The 18,082-nt window shown below is 39.6% G+C and overlaps 1 protein-coding gene across 2 annotated transcripts in view; it reads left to right on the top strand.

The window, feature by feature from the left end:
* Positions 1 to 18,082, top strand: part of LOC101653188 (serine/threonine-protein kinase Sgk3) — a 118,290-nt gene that overhangs the window by 63,561 nt on the left and 36,647 nt on the right. For both annotated transcript variants that reach the window (XM_004697534.3, XM_045284335.1), the window contains 3 exons: positions 1,995 to 2,078; positions 5,872 to 5,944; positions 17,800 to 17,875. In XM_004697534.3, coding sequence (XP_004697591.1) covers positions 1,995 to 2,078; positions 5,872 to 5,944; positions 17,800 to 17,875 — 233 coding nt within the window. The remainder of the gene's footprint in view (positions 1 to 1,994; positions 2,079 to 5,871; positions 5,945 to 17,799; positions 17,876 to 18,082) is intronic.

Raw genomic sequence — 18,082 nt, 5'->3', positions numbered from 1 at the left:
TTCTTTGCACTCTCTTGTGCTCTCTCCACGAGGAGGCTGCAGTCTTACAACTTAATCTCACATCTTCCATCCATGAACTTCCTCTGAAGGTAACTTAAGGCCTTCTCCTTAGCACACAGAGAGTGCCCCAGCTCTTTGTCTCTAAGCTAAGTGGTACATCTCTGGTCTAAGTGACCGAGACTCTCTCTTTTTTTATTTTCTTAACACTTTTATTGGCACATAGCCACGTATCACACAATTCTATAGTTCTGTCCCATCAAGAAGAGTGGTGCAATCATTACCACACTCAACTTTAGAGCACTTCTCCCCCACCTTCCCGGGGGTCAAATCACTTTTAAAATGAGTTGTATAATCTCCATCAGTTCTCTGACAGAGATTCTTGACCATGCCTTACCCTTTGGGTGAAACCTTAACCCCTTCCTTGCAGAGGGGTATGGGTTTACATTCTAGGGCTCCCCAGTGTAGCTGTGGGCTTGCTAATGTGATCCTATCTTAAACTTACTGTGGGATCATACAATAAAGTCACACATAGCATAAGGGAGGAATAGTGTTATTTAACTTTGAATTTAGGAGTGAGTCTTGCTTGCCTATCTTTTATAGGAAAGGATGGTTTATACTAAGATGACCAGATTTAAAGTGGGACACCATTGACCGGGGGGCAGGGGAGAGGGTTCTTGATTTAGAATTTGGTTTATATGGACCAAATAGACCGTTCCGTAGCTTGTCATGCATTCTTTCCAAAAATCGGGACTTTTTTAAAACGCCAAAAATCAGGACCGCCCCGCCAAAAGCGAAAGTCTGGTCGCCTGAGTTTATACCCGTTTCTGTGCCTGTCCTCAAAAATACACATGGTTTCCTCCTCTCTTCACTATGAGCTCTGGGCAATCGTGTTGTAAATCCCAGTGCCACTCAGATTTCTTTCTCTAATCTGATACCTCCAACCACACACCAGCTTTATTCCTCAAATACCTACTTTATTTCTGTGTATGTAAATATAGGTGTTTGTAATTTTTCCGTTCAGTAATTTCTTATGTCATTTATAACATCTTTGGCATTGCATACTATACTTTCTTTTCAAGATTGGAGTTTGTGGGAATACGTGTAAAGTGAATTATGAAAGTGAATTTCTACAAGTATTGGTGGTTTTGATATTGGTTTTGTGCATGGAGGGACAGAAGACTTAGATTTCAGTTCTAGTTTTATGAATGTGTAGGTTTTGGGTTTTTTTTAAGTATGTGAACTTGGGCAAGTTAACTTTTCCTCATGTGTACAGTGGAATTGGAATATTCTTACTTCATGGGATTGCGATTATGTATGAAAATATCAAAGACATGTTCAACTGGTGTTGGGGAATCTGAGAATAATTCTTGAAAAGATTACTGTAGAGGGGAACACTATCATTTAATTGAGTGTGTACTCTATCAGACAGGGAGCTCTGGTGGTAACAGTGGTAAATCTTTTGGCTGCTAACTGAAAGGTTGCCAGTGGACACCCACCATCTGTACCAAGAAAATGTCCAAAATGTTACAATGTAATAGATCTAAATAGCATTGGTATTTCTGGGTGATACAAGCTGTTTACGCTCTTGGCCACTAACCAAAAGACTGGCAGTTCAAGTCCATGTAGAAGCACTTTGGAAGAAAGTGATTTATTTCCGAAAAACAAGCCATTGAAAACTGTGGAGCACAGTTCTGTTCCTGCCCGTGGCCAACAAGGCTTGAAGGCAGCTGGTTCAATAGTGCGTGTGGGAGGGCTCACTGTCATTCCCTGAATGTTCCAGGAGTATTTTCCAGCATTGAAAAAGTAAAATGTTGCCTGTTGATAGTGGTTTAGTTGAAAAATCTAAATTTTGGTTAATCATACATGAACATTAATACTTAGTATTTGCTTCATGAGAACAAAAACAGGTTTCGTGTAATTGAATGGCTAGTGAGTTTTGTTTCTTTTTGAAATTAAATTTCATTATGTGATTTTTTTTTTTTGTATTTCCATAGGTTTATAAAGTTCTGGTTTCAGTGGGTAGGAGTGAGTGGTTTGTCTTCAGGAGATATGCAGAATTTGATAAGCTCTACAACACTGTAAGTAATAGTCTATTTTGCATGTGAGTATTTAAAACAAAACCTCTGAGAAAAACCCGACACTAACATTTTTGTAAAAGAAAAAAACAAACTACCATTAAGCTCTTACTGACTCATAGTGACCCTATAGGCCAGGAAGAACTGCCCCTGTGAGGTTCTGGGACATAAACTCTTTATGGGAGTAGAAAGCCCTGTCTTTCTCTCTCAGAGTGACTGGTGGCTTCGAACTACTGACCTTGCAGATCATAGCCCGACACATAACTGCCAAACCACCAGGGCTCCATCTGGTTCTTTGCCTGATTTAAATTAATCGCTGTCTATATCAAATCAGCAGAAAGGGGTAAGAGATTTCTCAAAAGCATCCTAACTTTGGAATTCATGAAGGAAGTGGAGGACAAGGAATGTGGCGCAGCTCCGAGGAAAGCACTGGGGTGTGGGGACTAGGTGGTCAGCTTCGCGATGTTTTTGTGTCTGGTTGTTCTTGGGTGTGGAGAGCCCTTCTGACTCAAAGGTGACAGGGTCGAGCTTGGCTACTTCACTTTAATCTTTACAGAAGCAGATTGCCAGCACTTTCTCCCAAAGAGCCACTGGATGGGCTTGAACTACTAACTCTTCAGTTAACAGCTGAGTCTTTAACTGTTGTGATAAATACCCCCCCCACATCACCCCCAAAAAATCCACCACAACTCAATCCCATTGCTGTCAAGTTGATTCCAACTTAGGGTATATAACCCATAGGAGAAGACAGCATTACCCTGCAGGTCCCCACAGCTGTAAATCGTTAGTGAAGCACGCCCCCATCTTTCTCCCATGAAACAGTTGTGGGTCCAAACCATCAACCTGCCAGTTAGCAGCTGAGCACTTAACATGGCTGCAACGCCAGGCGCCCTTCAATGTTTAGACGATTACAAGTAAATCCTTTCGACTGACCTTGTAAATAATGGGTAAGACTCATCTTATTTTGGTTAAATAAGATGTTAGGTCTGAAAATCTGTGTCCTGAAGCCCACCCTTGTTCCCATAATTTCACTCTTATAGGATAAGTCGTATATTCTAGATTTTAAGAAATTTAGACAACTGAAATAAATTAAGACTTTCAAAATTCCTGACCGTTCTTTGATGGGTAAGATACAAGAGGTCTGTAGCTGTTTATGATTGAGGCATTAAAGGTCCATGATAAGCTAATGCTGACATTTGTAAATATTTTCTGAAGTAGGAAGTGAACCCATCAGGTAATTGTAACATAGCAGGTTGGAGCTTACAATGGTACATATGTTTGCAGAGAATACTGCTTTAAGTCTGTTGGCCCAGTAGAGGAAGATAAGACTATTTGTGACCATTCCAAACAAAGGTGATTGACTGGAACGTGGCAGTTCTTACATAGCATAATTAATATCACATACAAGCAAAATCTTGCTGAAGATAGTTTTTAAATGGTTGTAGCTGTTCATAGACAGGGACCTGCTAGAAATTTAAGCCAGATTCAGAAGAGAATGTAGAACCTAGTTTCCCAAACTTGGCTGATCATTGGAATCACTTGGGATCTGAGCTATATTTGCAACATGATGAATCAGAACTGTACAGGGAGAATCCCAGGGACCTGTAGATCACAGACTGCACCCTTCGGTATGGATTATATGTCAACACAAGAAAAGAAAATCACAATGGGATCAATGCACTGCTTAAGGTAAATGGAGACAAGTACTGACATTGTCAAGGATTTCATTTTACTGAATCAACAATCAGATGTCCATGGAAGCGCAGTCAAGAAATCAAGCTACCTACAGGTGGCCCCTAATGTACAGCGTTGGTATTCTGTGCTGACAACGCCATCCTAAGTTGGTTGTGATTTGTGTTAAATACCAAGAGTTGGGTGTTTTGTCCTCTTCGTTTTCAGTGTCTTATTACCAGTGTCTTTATAAATCTAATCTTTGTGTTTGGATTGCATGGGAACTTAGAGTTTCTGTACTTACAGTTCGTGCTTCTCCAGTTATATGCTCATGGGTGTGGTGTGACAGCTTGACTGTGTCACCAGTTGGGGACTGTGTGTATTGCCTTGGTCAGATATGCTGCAAGAGATCTCCGTACAGTCTTGAAAACAAAGAGGCCACTTTGAGGACTGAGCCGTGCTTGACCCAAACGGTTTCTCTCAATTGCCCCAAATGCAAGCAAAAACTAGACAATGAAAAAGGAAAACTGAAGACTGGTTGATTCATTTGCATTGTAGTATTGGTGAGTGTACTGAATATATCATGAGCTGCCAGACGAATGAATAAGTCTGCCTGGGAAGAGATACAGCCATAGTGCCTCTTAAAAGTGAGGATGACAAGACTTTGTCTTGCTTAGTTTGCATAGCATCAGCTCTTTAGGCCTTACTCTATCTTATAGGGCACACAGCTGACCGCTGTTTGTGAAGCAACCTTCATTGCCACAGCTGCCACCCCACTCCTTATCCACTGCTCGTGTCAAAGTAAGGCACCCGCAGGAGCATCCCACACCTCATTCGCTCCAAACATGGCATTCACCCCTCCTGATGGCATCTGGCAGTTGGAAGTATGTCTCACAACTTCCATCCATTCATTGTTCTAGGTCTCAAAAGAGCTCTAGTCAAACGGCTGTGGAGAACGTGAAGGGAAGGAGGGAGGGACTGGAATGGAATGGGAGAGTCTCTTTCTCTCTTAATTGATAGATTTCCCCCTTTGTCTCCCTTTTATTCTATAATTTTCTGTTGTGGTTGAGAAAAGTAGTGATTTGTCTGTAGATTCATTCATCTTCTAGCCTTGGTATTTGCTGTCAGTTAGTAGTTAGATTTATAATTCGGTTGTGTGCCCACAATGTTTTCACATCAAAGATAATAAGAATATAACCCAATTTCTTTGAATTTACTGTTCAGAATTTAGTTTCTTCAGGGTAAAGTGTAGCATCTATGATGATAAGTAAATTTTACATTTAGCAAATAGAATGTAGTTCTAGAAATATTTTACATTGTTAGAACATAAAGTTTTAAAAACAAATTCATTAACTGTTTTAGAAAATGATTGTCAATCTGTTCATGCAGTGAGAACACTGATGGCATTTTCTCCTGGTGGCACTGTCATATAAGTGTTGGACTGCTAACCATTAGGTCAGTGGTTCAAGCCCATCAGCTGCTCTGAGAGAGAAAGATGAGGCTGCTTGAGAAACCCTTTAGAGCAGTGGTTCTCAACCTTCCTAATGTGGTGACCCCAACTATAAAATTATTTTCATTGCTACTTCATAACTGTAATTTTGCTACTGTTATGAATCAGGTGACCCCTGTGAAAGGGTCGTTTGACCCTCAAAGGGGTTGTGACCCACAGGTTGAGAACTGCTGCAATGAGTCAGAATCTACTGTATGGCAGTAAAGTGAGTGGGTGGTGGGGGTAGGAGGACCCTGTCACATGATGGCTTGACTTATAGTTGACATTCATGCACCAGCTTCTGGTCCAAGCACTTTATATATATAACCTTCTTTAAGCCTCATAAGAAATCTGTAAGATAAGCACTAGAATTTTAAAAAATTGAGGCACAGAGATGTTAAAAAACTCCCCCAAGGTCACGTAGATACTGTTTTACTGGTACACAAAGGATGATTAATCAGTTTGTTCTGCTTTTTTCCTGTTAACTATGACACGGTATGTTGGATGATGGTATACTTAAAAGTTTGTCTTAGGATAGATGTCTTTAAAATCAGATTGTATTCCGTGTGGGTGCATATGTCTCAGAAGTTTATAAAGTTAAGTTTACATATATTTGGTTTGTTTGCTTAATTTTAGTTAAAGAAACAGTTTCCTACTATGGCCTTGAAGATTCCTGCCAAGAGGATATTTGGTGATAATTTTGATCCAGGTAAGAAGGAGCTTCATACACTAACTATGAGGTGCTGCGTGGCATCTGAAGAAGTGCTTCACACGTCCCTTGAACGATGTAGTGGTGCAGGGCTCTGTAACGCGCCTTGTTCTATGTTCTGTGAAAAGAACCTCTGGGGCAGGTGTTTACAGGATGCGAGGGGGCCTGGTGTTAGTTACTTTGTGCGTTGATTCAGTTGCTCCTCACTATAGGCCTGTGGAAACAGAACCAAACCCCCTGCCCCTGAGTCAGTTCCAACTGATACAGTCCTTTCTGAGGCTCTCCACCTTTATGGGAGCTGCGAGCCTCACCTTTCCCCTGTGAGTGACTGGTGCTTTTGAACCGCCTGGCATGTGCTTAGCAGTCCAACACTTAGCCGACAGTGACACCTGGGCTATGAGGTGGGTGTTATCACCACCATAATGTTACATGTATAGGTAAAGAAACTGAAGCATAGGCTAATTAATTTGCCCATGGGCACATACAGAGAGTGAAATGGAAGACTTGGAAGTTAAAGTGATTCACTTTGGCATCTTGTAAATTTGTTGATAATTAAAGAGAGTTTGGAGATACTTTTCTTTCTTATTTATTTATTAATCATTGTATTGGGGGCTCATACAACTGTTATCACAATCCATGCATACATCAATTGTGTAAAGCACATTTGTACATTGGTTGCCCTGATCATTCTCAAAACATTTGCTCGCCATGTAAGCCCCTGGCATCAGTTCCTCATTTGTTCCCCTCCCTCCCCGCTGCCCCCTCCCTAATGAACCCTTGATAATTTAGAAATTATTATTATTTTGTCATATCTTACATTTTCCAACATCTCCCTTCACCTACTATTTTGTTGTCCATCACCCAGGGAGGAGGTTAAATGTAGATCCTTGTAATCAGTTCCCCCTTTCCACCCACCCTCCCTTCACCCTCCTGGTATCACCACTCTCAGCACTGGTCCTGAGGGATCATCTGTCCTGAATTCCCTATGTTTCCAGTTCCTATCTGTACCAGTGTACATCCTCTGGTCTAGCCAGATTCATAGAGTAGAATTTGGATCTTGATAGTGGGGGAGTGGGGGATGGGTGGGGAGAAAGCATTTAGGAACTAGAGGAAAGTTGTATGTTTCATTGTTGCTACACTGCACCCTAACTGGCTCGTCTCCTCCCCGAGACCCTTCCGTAAGAGACCCTTCCGTAAGGGGATGTCCATTTGCCGACAGATGGGCTTTCAGTCCCCAATCTGCACTCCCCCTCATTCACAATGATATGATTTTTTGTTCTTTGATGCGTGATACCTGATCCCTTCAACACTTCGTGATCACACAGGCTGGTGTGCTTCTTCCATTTGGGCTTTGTTGCTTCTGAGCTAGATGGCCGCTTGTTTACCTTCAAGCCTTTAAGACCCCAGATGCTCTATCTTTTGATAGCCAGGCACCATCAGTTTTCTTCACCGCATTTGCTTATGCTCCCACTGGTCTTCAGCGATCTTATCGGGGAGGTGAGCACACAATGACATGGTTTTTTTTTCTTTGATTCCTGATAACTGATCCCTTTGGCACCTCATGATCACACAGGCTGGTGTGCTTCTTCCATGTGGGCTTTTTTGCTTCTGAGCTAGATGGCCATGGAGATACTTTTCTAACTGTAAGGAAGTCCCATGAAGGGCATACATCTGTCCATCCAGAAGAATTTATTAAACATATGATAAACATTTTTTAAACCTTATATTAAATATATGATAAACATTAAACATATGATACCATTCTGTCTTCTGAATGCGATACTTGAAAAATGCCCCACTGTTCACCCTTGGGACCTTCTAGTATCTACCAATACCGGGTCTCTGACCTGGAATGTACATTCCTGAAGCCACAAGACTGGACATTTTCCCTAGAATTCAAGAAGTCAATTGAAGCCATAAATGGCTGCTTCCAGAGAGACGGATGTCTTCCTAATCACCAGAAATCTCATCAGAACCAACATCTATTTTTTTGTGACAGATGAATTACAATAAGCTGGAGCTGTTGTCCAAATACTACCACCACCCATCTTACCTCAACTAATTTGCTTGTAGCCTGTAGCCCATTAAGCCTGTGATGCCTCACGCCCCTGCTATTCTTGCTCACAACTCAAGATATGAGCTCTGTGTCTTCTTTCAAACCTCAACTTAGCACCATTCTCTCTCCCAAGCCTTTCCACTGTGCCCTGTGGGTTACTCCCCAGGATTCACAGACTCCTCCTCTTTATCCTCCATCTTTTTCATATTTGTTTCACATTTTTGGCTGTATTTTAAACCTGGTGTTACCCCCGAGACTATGCGACTGTCCCCTGTAGCCCTCTCTACTGGAGGTTATGTATTCTTTTATATGTTACGGACCTGAGGATTGGAGAATGTTCTCACTTCCCCTGTTACATGTAGGCCTGTTTTCCTCTTGGGAAAATTTAGTACATCTTCATTGTAAATGCTAATCTATTTTGTTCTGGTCTGTAGAGTATATGAAGAGGGCGACCAAGTTTTTTTATTTATTTATAATTTATTTATAATGCATGGCAAATACTAGTTTGTCAATAAATATTACCAAGTACATAACCTGTTGTATGAAGAGAAGCAAGAAAAAACTGGATTGACACAAGAAAGTCAGATCAGGCCAGTGGCTTTTCTACTCTTGTTTTGTTTTGTTTCTAGCAGTTATTTCTTTCCCAATGAAATCTGATAGAGTAATTTAAAATGGAAGTGCCTGATTGATGGATCAGTGACATTATCTGTGGCCAGAGGTCAGAAAACATAGTTATGGGCTGTGTTCATCAGCAGCACGTGGGCCTTAGGGAGCAAGATGGTGCTGGGACTTGAAGCCAGCAGGAGATAAAATGGAATAAGTGTAGCAGAGAAAGGAGACGAGGAGGACACAGGGAAGCTGCTTCTGGGGCTTTTTCAGTAGTCCTGGAATTAGATAATGAGAACCCAGACTAGGGGCGAAACAGTGAGCATGTGCCATAATTCTCTAGATGAAAAGTCTGCAAGAAGCTTGGTAATTGCTTAAAGAAGCTATGTAGAGACAAGAATCGCTGGGTTCTAGGAGCCTGAGTAACAGAAAATGCATTCTTTTGAAGTAGCAGAAGACCTTTAAAAGGAATTGAAACTGCATGTTAGTGATGATAGGAGGCTGAATGGAGGTTGATGTTCTAGGGTGCCCTTAATTGAACCCTTGAGAGAATCATTTCATCAAAGTATTAAGTCAAAAAGATAAAGGCTTTGCTTCTTGGTGGTTAAAGGAAAGATTTCAGACCAAATTCCCTATGATATTTCATTAAAAATAGATTTTTTATGGAAGTATAGTTTGAAAATCTATCCTGAGCATATTATACATGACTTGGCACTAATGAATGATATTGTCTGTCACAGACATCTTAGAAACTCCCTATATTTGAAAACCAGGAGTTTGATAATGTGTTCCTCAAACTAAGCCTTGGGCAAACAATTTCTTGCTTTGTTGGTAGAGAGAGAGATACATTTAGTAGTTAATAGTTAACAGAGCTATATGGATTTTCACTAAGACCATACATAATATGAAATTACATATATACAGGCTATTTATTGTGACATTATTTTTAAAGGCAAAAACTGGAAACAATCCAAGTAGCCTTCCAACATTAGAATACAAAAGGAATGAGAAAGCTCTTTAGTGTTAACCATGGAGTGATTTCCAGATTACATTGTGCAAAAAGCAATGTGCCGAATGAATGTGTGCAGGAAAGGTGCGCAAGTCCAAAAGGAACAAATGGGGCAATGAAGCAACAACTAATGAAACTGTTGACTTTGAGGAGGAGGAAGAAGCAGCCATGAGAGTTCAGTGTCCCTCAGTGGATCTCATTTACAGCTTTGATGTTAAAGCCATGTGAATATTGGCAACAATCAAAAAATGAGATCGAAAGAGAAAATAAAGCAACCATTTATCATTGAAAGTAAACAGAGAGAAAACTAATTATATATATATATAATTTTTTATTGATGAGGTAAACACAAAAGGTAATTATTTTAAATTCATTTAAAACAGAATTTCCACCAGGAGATATGGGCTAAGGACAAAAAACAAACAAAAACAAGACAATTATACACTTTGTTCCATAGTTTTATTGTTTGTTAATTAGTTTAGAAAAATGCATCTACACAGGTGTTTCAAAAGCTTGTGGAAAAGTTGAATTGAAAGATAATGGAATTTTTCTTTTTGAATGTCCCTTGTATATCTTAGAAGTGATCATGCTAATGCTACACAAAGATTTCAAGTGGAAGAGGGGATACAAATATAAAATTGAGTATTTTAAGTGCAAATCCTCAATTTTTAGTGTGGAAATACAGTATAAAGTTATGATATGTAGTTCATATTATAGAGTTCAAAATTATGATTTCACTTTATCTGTTTTTTATTAAATACTTCTATTGGAGGTTCTTGCAGCTATCACAATCCATACAGTCACCCATGTGTCAAGCACAGTTGTACATATGCTGCCATCATCATTTTCAAACATTTTCTTTTTACTTGAGCCCTTGATACCAGCTCATTTTCCCCCTCCCTCCCCTACCCTTCCTCATTTATAAATTATTATTATATTTTCATGTCTTACACCATGCAGTGTCACCCTTCATCCACTTTTCTGTTGTTCCTCCCCCTGGGAGGGGGTTCTATGTTGATCCTTGTGATCGATTCCTCCTTTCTCCCCCTACCTTCCCCTTATCCTCCTGGTATCTCTATTCTCATTGTTGGCTCTGTGGGGTTTATTTATCCTGGATTCCCTGTGTTGCAGGCTCTTATCTGTAGCAGTGTGCATGCTCTGGTCTAATCTGATTTGTAAGGTAGAATTGAGGTCACGATCGTAGGGGGAAGGAAGCATTAAAGAACTAGAGGAAAGTTGTGTGTTTCATTGGTGCTGTGCTGCACTCATTCACATTGGGTATGGTTTTGTTCTGGGTCTTAGATGCTTGATACCTGATCCCATCGACAACTCATGATCACACAGGCTGGTGTGCTTCCATGTGGGCTTTGTTGCTTCTCAGCTAGATGGCTGCTTGTTTATCTTCAAGCCTTTAAGACCCCAGACACTATATCTTTTGATAGCCGGAGACCATCAACTTTCTTCACCACATTTGCTTATGCACCCATGTTATCTTCAGTGATTGTGTCTGGAAGGTGAGCATCACATAATGCCGATTTATTAGAACAAAGTGTTCTTGTGTTGAAGGAGTACTTGAGCCAAGGCCCAGTGTATATCTGCAACCTTAATTCTTAACATATAGATATAAGTACATACTTCTGTTCCCCTCTCATTATATATAAATATATTTACATATGTACATGCCTGTATTCGGACCTCTATAAATGTCCTTTGCCTCCTGGATCTTTCCTCTATTTCCTTTTACTTTCCTCTTGTCCCACCATCATGTTTGGCCTTCATTTGGGTTTAGTAATTCCTCGCTGCTACATTGCCCTTGATTAGGCCCCACTAGGCATCCTATGCCCTTCTCTCCATTGATTTTTAGTTCACTTGTTGTTCCCTTGTCCCTGGGTTGGTTTCCCCCTACCTTCTTTTCTCCCACCTCCCCTTCTCCTGTATCCTCCGGGAAACCATTGGTCCCATTCTTTTCATCTCCAAATTGTTTATCCTGCCTATCTTATCTAGACAGACATGCAGAGATATTAATAAGCGCAAAACCCAGACAAAGCCATACAAAACAAAGGAAGTCAAAACCAACAAAACAATAACAACGAAAAAAAACAAAAACAAAATAATAAAAAGAAAGCCACTGACAAAAATGGAAAATCCTATAAATAGTTCAAGATCTCTTTGTTGGCCTTTATGAGTGTTTTCCAGTGGAGTCTGATGGGGTGCCACAGTCTTGTCTCCAAAGTCTATTTTTGGTATTCCCTGGGGATTTCATCATTTTACTCCCCTTGCTGCTCTGTTGCATTCCCTTGTTTCACCCCAGTGTGATGGGGTCAGATCAGGCACAATTCCCACACTGTGCCTCCATTGTTGTCCCCCATAGCACTGTGGTTCAGTGAGGAATGTCGTGTCTCATGGTGGGGCCAGCCCTATGGTCCTCTCTGTGCATTGCCTGCTCTGAGCAGGAATATCGCCCTTGCGGCTTGGTGGGCCAGGATGTGTTCCTCTCACTCTGCATCCCTCTTCGATGAAAAACAATTCACATTCCTTAGCTCCAACCCAATTGTGATGATACAACAGGTAAACTACCAGTAGTTTGGCAGTTTGGACCCACAGATCGGACATCAGGGAGAAAGACCTGGTGGTGTTCTCTCATAAAGGTTTCACTCTAGAACATCCTATGGAGCAGTTTTACTCCATCCTGTCACATAGGGTCTTTGTGGGTTGAACTTGGCTCTATGACATTTAGTAAAACCCCCTGAAAGGCCTAGAAGCAGTAATAAATCACTAGCAGTGAAACTCTCTCACATCCAGATGTGACCTTGAAGTAGCATTTCTCTCAAAGTAAAAAGGACTGATTGCAAATCTAGGACAGAAAATGGGCAAGATGATCGTACACATCTTATCTGAAAGCAAAGCAGCTTTAGAAGATAATTGTTTTCTTAAAAGGACCTAAAAGCCCGACTGTGGGGCATTCTTTTGCCAGCAATGAGCCAGTCAGAGCACAAAGAAAAGATGACTTATTGCAGTGGGTAGAGCATATCAATATAGAAACTCTTTTCAGTTCAAATTTATTCTAAAAAAATTTTAAGCTCCCTGAATGTCTTCGAGGTTATTAGAGTGTCAGTTTATTGTCTAAAAATTGATAAAGACAAGAAAATAATCAAACATGTATCCTGCCTCTTCTCTATGAAATAATTTCTGGTGAAACAAAGAGGTAATGGTAGAAAGAAAGTACGTCATTAAGAATCACAGCTAATAAATGCACAAGAAAGGATGGAATTGGGAAATCACTTCCCAACCCCTGATGAATGCAGGCAACGACTGCCGATGGGGTGAAGACTTGGTTGGGGCTGTGGGAGCTGTTTCCCAGGTGGCTCGCTGATGATCGTCCACAGAAGGCCTCAGGTTCTGCCGTGTGGTCTGTCCTGTGGCTCCTAGAGTATTCTCGCAGCATGGGGAGCTGGCTTCCCATGAGTGAGTGATCTGAGAGGATCACAAGCCTGTTACAGCCTTGGAAGTCACAAACCACCCACCCACCATCTTCTATTCCCTGTAAGCGAACCATTGAGTCTGGCCCACTTAAGAAAAGAATTAAGCTCCGTCTCTTGAAGAGTACCAAAGAATATCTTGGCAACATGAGATACTAATAGTCATAACTTTATTGTAGTGTTGAAGAGCCATTACCTGTTAAAGATGTCTTCTGGGCTTTGTTTTTGTTTGTAATATAGTGGATTTCCAGACTTTGCTTTTAAAAAGTAGTAGATGGGAGTATAGTGATGCATCCACAAGAGTTCATTCTGTTGTCTCTCACCTTTTTGTGTTCCTAAAATTTTCTTTTTCCACATTAAAAAGTTAAAAAATAATTGAACAAATATGCTGATACAATTGATATATGGATTGTTATAAGAACTGTAAGAGCCCTCAATAAAATTATCTTTTAAAAAATAAAATTTTAAAAAATAGTTGTCATACCTAAGAAAAGATCCAGAAAACTCCCCTTTTTGGCTTACCTGTTTGTCGCCTGCCATCCAACAGAACTTCTCCTTGCTTCTTCCCGCAAGGAAAGATGCTGCTACCGCTCCGCCCAGCTCTTCCGTCTCCTTTGCTCACTGCGGCGTGGTGGTTGCCAACCTCCGTAAGGTGTCGTACATATTTGAAGGCACTTTATGAGCATGATATCCACGATATTTTGCAAAGTTAAAAAATGTTCTGTAGAGTGTAGTCAGATAGCTTTACTTTAAACTTCTGAATATCAGCCATCAAACCTTTTGCTGGGTGAGGGAGGGAGGGGAAAAAATGAACTGATACCAAGGGCTCAAGTAGAAAGAAAATGTTTTGAAAATGATGATGGCAACAAATGTACAAATGTGCTCGACACGATGTATGTATGGATTGTGATAAGAGTTGTACGAGCCCCCCATAAAAGCATTAAAAACAAAAAAAACAAAAACCTTTTGCTGATAAGTTCCTTACACAGAGAAACCACTTATTCCTCAATTTTTATTTCCACTAATTTAAGAGAGAAAGTTGGTACAAAATAAAGAGACAATTCACCCTTGATGGGTGTGAATTGGTAAGGTTAGTGCTTTCTGCCTAGCAGACCTGTGTAGGACTTGGTGTAAGCATCCCACTCCAGCAAATTTTGTTTTAAAGAGCTAGTTGCTAGGTGGGTTTGTGGGCCTGTTCTCTGTTGGGCGCTCTGTGGATGGCGCGGTTGATGTGCCTGCGAACTGGTGATTTATTTGAATCCCTCTAGACTTCTTAAGGATGGGTACCTTGTCTTAGTGAACTATTTCTTTCCCGTGCCTTGCTCAGTGTAAACTGTATGTACAATACATACATCTCTCTACAACAGGTGAGTTAGTGGACATATGAGTGTATGCATGCCATTTTCAACTTAGTCACTCATTTGGGGGAGCTTACTAAATTAATATTAGTAGGTTAAAGATTTTAAATATCTTTTCTTTTTTTTCCAAAGGTATTTTAATGTGAGGGAGGCCAGGAGGGGAAAAGATTTAAAATATTACTCATTATGTAATTTAAACTTCAAAGTCATTGATGCTCTGGAATTAGGTACATTAATTTTGTTAACGAGTCTTACGCTATGTATGTGACAATCTCCAAATGCTGTAACTGGTGGCGGGGTCGTGATAGCTGGAACAGACCTCATATCATCTAATTCCACCCTCTATTGGCGGATGAAATAAAGGCGGGGTGTGTCTGAGATCACAAAGCCAGTGGATGGAACAATTGGGCCTAATTGTCACTTCTTGGGTTGATTCCAGGGTGTGTTTAGCCAGTTCCTGTTGAGTTGATTGTGAGTCCTGGTGCCTCCAGTGTGGCCAGATAGACTGTGCTCTGTACAAATTTCGCTGGCTGGTTTTTCATGAGTAGATTCCAGGCTTTTCTTTGGAAACACCACTGGGAGGACTGAACCTCCAACCTTTCAGATAGCAGCTGAGCCGTGTGAACCATTTATACCACCCAGGAATTTTTTTTTTCTTATATTACTACTACTGTAATAGTAACAGTTGTGATAATAATAATATGCTGTTATTTGCCATTGTAAGTATAAAATCGCTTTTTTTTTTTTAAACTTACCTCTTTCATGAGGAAAACCAAAGCTTCATAAGGTTAGGCCACTTTTCCAAGCCACCCAGCTAGCAGGGCAAAATTAGACCCATCCAGATTGGTTTGTTTTGAAATTTCATTCCTTTATCCATGTACTCTACTGTCTACTTTATGCATGTGCCTTTTAAAAATAATATCACAATCTTTTACAGGACTTATTGTGAAATTGCTTGCTTGGAACATATTATAAAAATCTTTCCCTATTTCCTAATCTGAGAGGTGTGTAGGTGAAGAGTAAGTGACCCCTCCTTTGATCATGAATATAATGAGGCTGCCATTCTGGCCAGCTGCAGTGTTGCGACTAAAGGCATGGTCTCCTCAGTGCCCGGCAGTGCCTCTTTCCCTGCATGCATCTCCAACGATAGTTCTTAAAGAGAATAGATAGCTTATGTAAGTGTTATAAAACTGTCATCACAGCTGGCACACAGTTTAGCATAACTTGTTTTTTTTCAGGTATTTTCTTGCTTCATGTTTAAAAATTAAGCTGAAAATTTCTCCTATATTTTAACTGCCACTGGGTTTCTTGTTTAATAGCAGTTTTCCCTTCTTGTGCACCCGCTCATCACTTATCAACATGGTAACATTATAAAGACTAGGTTATTATGTGAAAGGAAGCATTATTCAGAAGCAGTGGATGGCTACATCATTACATAATGCCAAAATGCAAAACTGCCAAACCAGAGAATTGTGGACCAGTCAAGTCCACATAATTGTAACCATTACAGCCAGACTCATGCTCTGCACCTTGGCATTCTTTATTGCTAGACTCAAGTTGTTAATGTGCAAAATAGGTATATAGTAGATTTTTCTACTGTTGTTATAAATGCAAATTTTGTGAGGTAATGAGATGGTTGCTGAGTGTGAGAAGTAGGTGTATAAGGTTTAGAAAATGTTAAAATCAGTAATGAACTGGACAGTCTAGTTGCACTTGGGACAGCCTGGACTCTGTATAGCTCATTGAAGAAAGGACGCTCCTCTCTTCCCAGCTGTTCTCCAAAAGCAAAACTTATCTTCCTTTAGTGACCACAGAGCCTGTTAAAGCTACTTCCATGTTAGATTTTTTCCAACTATCCCTAGTGCAGTCATTCATTTTAGTTCTTCATATCGCTGTCACATTAGATACGTAGGTGAAATCTGTTGCTAAGTCCTATTCCTGGGAAATAGCTTTTCAAGTAGTGTTTAATACAAGCCTCACATATACTATATTGCCAGCAATGTGAAAACTGTTTTTGGAAGAGATTTTACATTTCTTCTTCTTCTTCTTTTTTTTTTACAACATACCTTCTTAAAGCGTTTCAAGAAATTATTAAACCAGGTGGGCAGAGTATCAAGTGCATCTAGATCCAAGAAGCCATACCTGATTTATGTTTGTTGTTTAACAGCCATGGGTAATATTTAAGAAACAGACAAAAAAATAAAAAAAAATAAAAGAAAAAAAAAAGAAACAGACATAAACCTACATGACCCAAAATAAGCCCATAGTTTTGATGTCAAACACTACTCATTGAAGACTTTATTGAGTGGAAATCAGTGTACTCAACAAGAGCGTACCATGAATGTCCTCCTTGGAGGGACAGTATTTCTCCAGACATTTCACTGTGAGGAGGCCTGGTCTCAGTTCTCCTGTATCCTCGCTTTTTAAAAGAATATTTATCCTAAGAATGAGAGTTTAAAAGGAGGACTTTTGACCCATATGGTATTCATTAGCAACTATGATAAATAATGATAGTTAACGGTTCACTCTTACTGTGTGCCGGGCCTTCTCCTCTATACTCACAGTCCTTCACTTCATCCTGTAACAATGTGAACAGATATAAATATGTCTGTCATCCCCATTTACAGGTAAAGATTTAGTCGTGGTGCAAAGTCAGCTAGTCAGTTGCAGAGATAAGATATTTGAATAAAGTTTTTTGACTCCAAGAACTCCATGTGCTCAAACATTTTTACTAAACTGTTAACTTCGCCTCATGTACCAACAATAAAATATTTTGAAGGTGCTGGAAAATTATTTGTTAAAACAATATACCAGTAATGAGTTTTCTTTTAAAGAGTCTTTAGCCGCAAAATCTAAAACTAGAGTTTTGGCAAGCCTCAGTTAATCATTCTGCATTCGCAAAAGGTTTTCATTTACTCTTGTTTTTTGATTTATATAGTCGTCAGCCATCTGTTGATGTTAGTTACCTGAAAGTGCTTCAAGAGTTGTGCCGCTCCAGATTTTGTAAAAAGTCTATTTAAAACCTATGATAAGAATTTTTTTTAGAATGTTCTATTTAGAAACATGTCATCTGCTTTATTTTAGTTTTTAATCATAGTTTAAATATGAGGAAGTTCAAAAAGTTTGTCGGAAATGGAATTTTTTTTAGAACGGATGTTTTCCATGAACTTTTGAAGCCCTCTCACATATATACTTCTAAGTATTTATCTCTGCTATAAACCAAGAAACTTGTACTAAGAAAAAACAATCAATATTCAATATATTGTACTGTCTATTAATATAATTACATTAATGATAATTACATGCTCTGTCATAAATGATCCTAATAGTTATGTCTCTCTTAACAGATTTTATTAAACAAAGAAGAGCAGGACTGAATGAGTTCATTCAGAACTTAGTTAGACACCCAGAGCTTTACAACCAGTAAGTAATTTTCTTTCTTTTTTTTTAAAATAATTTTATTGAGGGCTCATACAACTCTTATCACAATCTATACATACATACATTGTGTCAAGCACATTTGTACATACATTGCCATCATCATTCTCAAAACATTTGCTTTGTACTTGAGTCCTTGGTATCTGCTGACTAATTTTTTTTTTAATCATTTTATTAGGGGCTCATACAACT

The sequence above is a fragment of the Echinops telfairi genome, unplaced genomic scaffold, assembly GCF_000313985.2.
Source record: "Echinops telfairi isolate 266 unplaced genomic scaffold, ASM31398v2 ScPeMD7_1;HRSCAF=3_0, whole genome shotgun sequence".
Lineage (NCBI taxonomy): Eukaryota > Metazoa > Chordata > Mammalia > Afrosoricida > Tenrecidae > Echinops > Echinops telfairi.
The sequence above is the reverse complement of the archived record's forward strand: the minus strand, read 5'-3'. Positions and strand labels throughout refer to the sequence as shown.